Source organism: Oryctolagus cuniculus, chromosome 2 (assembly GCF_964237555.1).
Source record: "Oryctolagus cuniculus chromosome 2, mOryCun1.1, whole genome shotgun sequence".
Taxonomy (NCBI): Eukaryota; Metazoa; Chordata; class Mammalia; order Lagomorpha; family Leporidae; genus Oryctolagus; species Oryctolagus cuniculus.
The window spans coordinates 187,576,255-187,582,382 of NC_091433.1; the positions used below are offsets into that span (position 1 = coordinate 187,576,255).

Below are 6,128 nucleotides of genomic sequence, written 5' to 3' on the forward strand. Positions count from 1 at the left end.
GGAAAAGTAAGTGGGTTATAATGAGTAACGACTACTAAGACCGACCCCATTTCTCTGGTACATAGTGTGAGCTTTTAGTCAAAAAGAAGAAAAGCGGAGACAACTGGAGGTTAACAGATTACACTGCACCCCAGCAAGGTAGAAATAGCGGCACAGTGCCTGAGAATGCTTTGGGACACAGAGCACTCTGCTGTGCCTGCGGTCAGGACTTGCTGTGACCTGAGTGTCCCGGCACAGCCAGTGCCATGTGTGGGCAGAAGCATCTTGGCTCTCCTGTGATCTTGGCCTCTCTATTCCTTCTCTGACCCTCAGACCTGTTTCCTTTAAAATACAGTTGTTGAACTGGCTAATATTACCAAGACCATCACTTTCTTTAGTCTTTCATTCTCTGTTTGGTCCCAATTGTGCACAGACTAATTGTCTAGGCAGCATTTTTCTTGCAAAGAGCCAGAACCCTGCAGAAAGTCTGAGAAACCCTGCCCTCTCTCTCTCTGGGATGCTGAGCACACCTCGCTAGCCCTGGCCCTGAAGGATGTCGCTGCACTGCAGAAAGCAAGGAGGGAGTGAGAGCAGCAGCAGCCATGCGCTTGGACAGAACCGTCTCCCTCCAGCGGGAAGAATCCATCATTTCCTTTCTTGGAGGCTGTCAGACCCCAGAGAGAGGATTAGTGAGAAAAGGGAAAGAATAATAAAGATTTCCCAGCCTTGAGAACTCACCTGGGGCAGCAAAGAAGTACTATGTGCAGTGTTTGGATTCTGAGCCTCTTATCCGTGTGTTCTCTCACTGGCCTGTGGCATGCTGGTGTGCACTCTGTTCTCTGCTGAAGGCTTGGGTGCAACGAGGCTTCATTTCTCCTGGGCAAACTAAAATAGCAACACAGACACTAACTCAGATGCCTCACACGTGCATGTTTGGGTGTGTGGGTGTGGGTGTGCATCTGTGAGTGCAGGAGGAGGCGGCAGTACCGAGGGAAAGAACACACACTTCGCTGTTCTCCATTCACTCTTGTATTTGCCCCTCGAAGCCTGTTGTTCCTAGCCTGTGGTAAGACGATCCCATTTCTCTGGTACATAGTGTGAGCTTTTTTGGAATCTTTAGTTTTGATCAAAAAGAAGAAAAATGGAGACAACTGGACTCTGACACGGTCACTTGCAAACTGGCACTGTTTGCCCTCATTACACAGTTGCACCCACATTCATATTCAGAGCCAAAGGAGGCTTCAGATCCCTTACCTCATGTGCTAGCTTTGTAGGCTGCCTTAGCACCGTGCACACACCTGGTGGCTAGACACCCCATTCTGGTCGTGGAGGATTTGGGTGAGCTGAGGCGGCCAGGTCTCTGCTCTTGAGGAGACCACGTTCTGGGGGAGCAAACCCTGAGCAAGTCAAGTAGTGAGAGGCGAGGCTCCTGACATAGCCACATGGCATTCCATGGGTGACTTTGATCTCATCGAGAAACTGTCTGAAAGCTTGGCCAGGATGTGCCCTGCAAAGCCCTGGAAAATGGGAGGTGAGCAGCAGACACTTAGGGAGGGCAGGGCTCTGTGGGATGGCCATTCTTGTGTTCCTGGAACAAAGCACGCAGAACTCCTGGGCGGTGCCAATGGGGAGTACTGAAAGCTCTGTGCCTCTTTAATCGGGAAAGCTGGAATTTTGCATCAGTTGCTATTTTTCCCACCTAGTTTTTAAAACAAAACAAAATTGAGTTCAGCAAAGTGTCTTCCTGGGACCGAAGTAGGTGAGTTGCGTATGCCTGTGTCCATAGAAAGAAGACTCTGAGGGAGGCTGGGAGCCACCTCAGTTCAGGACAGGTCTAGCTCTGTTCCTATTCTCTGCAGTGACACAGCCATCATCGTGTACTTGTGCCATTTACCAAAACGTGACAAAGTTTAATAATGTAGGTTGTCGCTCCCCCTCTTCATGGAGGAACGACACAGGACCCTGTGCTGTTCTTTCGTCTGCTCGGCCCTCCCCGGGTTTGCTGCTGGTTCTTCCCGGGTTGGCTACTATCCCTTCCACCTCCGTGGAAGGGCAGTTCCCCCTGGCCACATTCCCCACTTCTGCAGGGGAGCGGCACACCGCCGGCCGGCTTTCTCGGGGGCTGCACAGGTGTTCCTTCAGCTAGATGTTCCCCTTAGGTGTTCCTGGTGCATGCCGTCTCTCTCCTCCTTTATAGTCCTCCTCTGCCAATCCTAACTCGGCTGCCCACACGCCGAGTACGCTGCTCTCCTCCAATCAGGAGCAAGTCCTACAGTTTATTAGCTGAACTGGAGGCAGCTGTGTAGAAGCTGTTTACTTCTCTCCCAGCGCCATATTGTGGGAGAGCAGATGCATAGAATAAGTCTTAATTCCAGTAACTCAGTCCAGTCCGGATTGCTCCCCACATAGGTTCGTTCAGCCATGTAACAAATGGTGACTAAACTGGATGCTGAAATAGAGAAATGATAAGTTTCGTTTCCTTCAGATTCTCTTAGTCTGACAGAGGAGAGAGAGATAAAATCACTACAGTACTGCCTGAAGAGACATCCATTGGGCTCGTTACACATGCGTACTCTTGAGACTGATGGAAGGCGGTATCAGTTTGGCCAGGAGGATTAACAATGTCACCAAGAAGATGGCATTGAAAGCCGATGTTTCTGTTGGGTTTTGAATGATTCCTGGATTGTAGGAATTATACTATCTGCAAGTCAGAAGTAACTTTGGAAAAAAAATTATTTGAGAGAGAAATCTCCCATCCATTGACTGAATCCACTGCCCCAGGGCTGGGACAGGCTGCAACCAAGAGCCAGGGCTTCAATTCAGGTTCCCCACATCGATCTGACTACTTGAGCTGTCACCTCCTGCCTCCCGGAGACACATTAGTGGGAAGCTGGAGTTGGGAACAGACCCAGTTCTTGAACCAGACATTCTGATGGGATGCGGGCATCTCAACAACATCTTAACTGCTATCCCTGCCCCATGAGTAGTAACTTTTATTCTCAGTACTTCTGCTTAAATTATTTTTTTAAACATTTATTTTATTTGCAGTGCAGAGTTACAAAGAGAAAAGGAGATAGAGGGAGATATCTTGCATCTATTAGTTTACTTCCCAAATGGCTGCATTGGCTGGGGGTGGGCCAGACCAAAACCAGGATCCTAGAACTCCATTCAGGTATCCCATGTGGGTGGCAGGAGCTCAACTACTTGGGCCATCCTCTGCTGCTTTCTCAGGTGCATTAGCAGGGAGTAGGATCAAAAGTGGAGCAGCCAGTACTTGAACTGACACTCATGTGGGATGCTGGCATTGCAAGTAGCATTCCAACCAGCTGTGCTACAACACCAGGCCCTTCTGTTTAAATTCTTGCAGCCAAAAACACAATTGGCCTTCTCATCTTTGCCAGAGAACAGGCGGGAAGAGAGCATCATGTACAATTGTAAGGTATCACTGGTCTAAACATTAATTAGCTTTGAAATGCCACATTATTTCTAAGGTTCCTACAATCAAATTATTAAAAATACATAGTGACATTAGGAAGAGCCTGTCATGAAGCAGTTTTGTCACAACTCAATGTAGATGAGAAGCTCTGAATTTTGGTATGAGTATTGACTTGATTTCTTACAAAAACATGGACAATTTTATAAAATAAAAAATCTAAATAAGATATCCAAACCATGGAAAAGCACACATAGACATGAAGATAAGACCAGGGAGAAGGAAAGAATAGAGGATATGCAAGCTAAAGGAGCCTATAAAGGCTTTTTAAAGTCGTGCAGTTGGTGCTGAGCCTCAGAGAGAGAGAGTGGGACAAGACCAGCGCAAGCCCACTGTTGCTACTCCTATTATGTAACTGAGTTGCAGGACACATTCTTTTCTCAGTGGATTAGAATAAAGGTTGTCTTATTTTGGAAAGAATTTTGTTTCATGTGGATCTACATTCAAGAGAGATTTGGGGTTAAAGAATATAGACCACAGTGAAATGACAAATGACGTGGCAATGTGGTGGTTACGAGTACTGGCTTTTCAGTCAAGACTGACCCAAACTCAGATTCTGGCCCAACAATTTATGACTTCAGTGTTCAACCAGATTCTCACACCTTGGCTTCCTTACGGTAGAACTGAGAGGTAAAGGAGCCGGTTTCACAGGCTTGAGTTGGGAAGGCATGAGTCATACCTGTACAGTGTTTAGCACCACCGTGTCTGGAGCTGAGTATCTGGTAGCTGTAGCGGTGATCCAAACAGGCTTCTTGGTACATGGCTTGTCACCTAATGTCCAGAGGAAACCTTGTCTGTCCTGCATGTCTGTGACCCCAGAGATGCTCACACCTTACATCCACTTTTTGGAGCAGATGCTTTTAAACCTGGACAGAAGTGTGTTTGATGATGGAGAGGAAAAGGCAACACATCGCAGCCCAGTAGACAGTGATGAGTCTGGGGGAGAGGAGGCTAAGCAGATGCCCTCTGATGTTTTGCCTGTCTTATTCCTTAAAGGTGAATGATTCAAACTGTGACCAAGAACTACTTTCCCTGCTCCTGGATGCCAAACTGATGGTGAAGTGCATCTCCACTCCCTTCTATCCGCACATCATTGACCACCTCTTGGCCAGTCTGCAGCAAGGGCGCTGGGATGCAGAGGAGCTGGCCAGACACCTGCAGGAGGCCGGCCATCAAGCCGAAGCCGGGTCACTGCTTCTGGCCGTGAGGGGGACTCATCCAGCCTTGAGAACTTTCAGCGTGGCCCTCAGTGCCGGACAGCACTGGGTGTGAGCCGCGCATGTTCCTGGGAGGAAAAGCGCGTCTGGAGCTGAACGCTGCTCCCAGAAGCAACGTGTCTACCTGCTGACTGTTCTCGGTGGTTCCAACAAACTGCAATAAAGCTGTACGTAAATGATGAGCAGACTCATTTTTTCAACTTTGGATTTCTCATATACTGACAGGTTAACATGCTTCCTTATTGACTGGCTCTTTTGTTCCTGTGTTGCTTTTCTTTTAAAATACCCTTTCTGGATAGAATTCAATTAATAAACTGTCAAATACTGCAGTTTAGAAGATTGGGTGGTGGTGGGTAGGACTGGGTGAGAAAGGGAGAATGTGTGATGGCTGGTGGTTGTGCAGGTGCCCTTAGGTGGAGGAAGGACAGACTTGGATTCGAGTCTCAAGTTACCTCTGTGATCTTGGGCAAATTATCCCACCCCCCTCTGAACCTTAGACTATGGTGTATAAAAGTAAGGGTGTATTATTCATCTCACAAAGTGGTTGAATGTTTTGTCAGGTTGTGTGTGTGAGGTTCTGTTAGATTCACAACAGGGACCCAAAAAATCTGAATTCTCTTCCTCCTTGCTAGTGTCCCAGTGTGTGAATTTTGGTAAGGCCACAAGTGATCAGTACCAACAGGTGAAACCTAGTGGAGATGGAGGCCTTCACAGTGGACCAGCAGCAGCTTGATGAGGCTGATACATTTGCCTGTCTGGATGGCTGTCTAGGCAGGTGAGTGGATAACAGAGCTAGCCTGTACGCTTGTCACAGACAGGAGTGACATATTGGGGTTCACTAATTTGCATAAAGCTACTCATAGCAAGAGTGTGAATATCAGTGCCCATAGGAGAACCAGTGTTGGCAGGAACGTTCCTCTCTGGAAGGATCAGGACCCTGATGCCTCATTGCTGCTCTGGCTTACAGGGCAGAAGGGCGTGTGCTTAAAGGTGGAGGCTCTGGCTGGGTGCGCTAGACTTAGCTCTTTTGAGTCTCACAGCAAATCCAAGCCCTAGAGACGTCCAGGCAGCGATAGGGTGATGGGGGTGTGGTGTAAGAGCACCCATGCCTGCAGGTGACTAGGGGGCCACCAGAGGCACCCAGGTACAGTAATTACCTGTATCCCAGAGAAGTAATTTGGAGGAAGGGAGAGTGTTGTGTAGTAACATCAAAGTTGAGTCTAGGTAGATAGATGACAGCATATAAAAAATACTTTTTAATAGGTTTAAGTGAATTGATAACTGACCTTGTGGTTAGTTTCCTTATTGCTGTGTCAAAACCAGCAGGCTGAGTGTAACAAGGCTTCCTGTGGGTCTTAGACAAATAGCACTTGGATGCAGCCCAGTCTTCATATCCCTCCACTCCCGCCAATACAGTGCAGACAGCTGCTTGGGTCCAC

At 47.9% G+C, this 6,128-nt stretch overlaps 1 protein-coding gene across 3 annotated transcripts in view; it reads left to right on the plus strand.

Annotated features, from left to right (window-relative positions):
- Positions 1-4,868, plus strand: part of NBAS (NBAS subunit of NRZ tethering complex) — a 461,789-nt gene extending 456,921 nt beyond the window's left edge. For all 3 annotated transcript variants that reach the window (XM_070069748.1, XM_070069749.1, XM_070069750.1), the window contains one exon: positions 4,469-4,868. In XM_070069748.1, the coding sequence (XP_069925849.1) occupies positions 4,469-4,744 (276 nt within the window). In that variant the 3' untranslated portion in view covers positions 4,745-4,868. The remainder of the gene's footprint in view (positions 1-4,468) is intronic.
- The last annotated feature ends 1,260 nt before the right edge of the window (positions 4,869-6,128 follow it).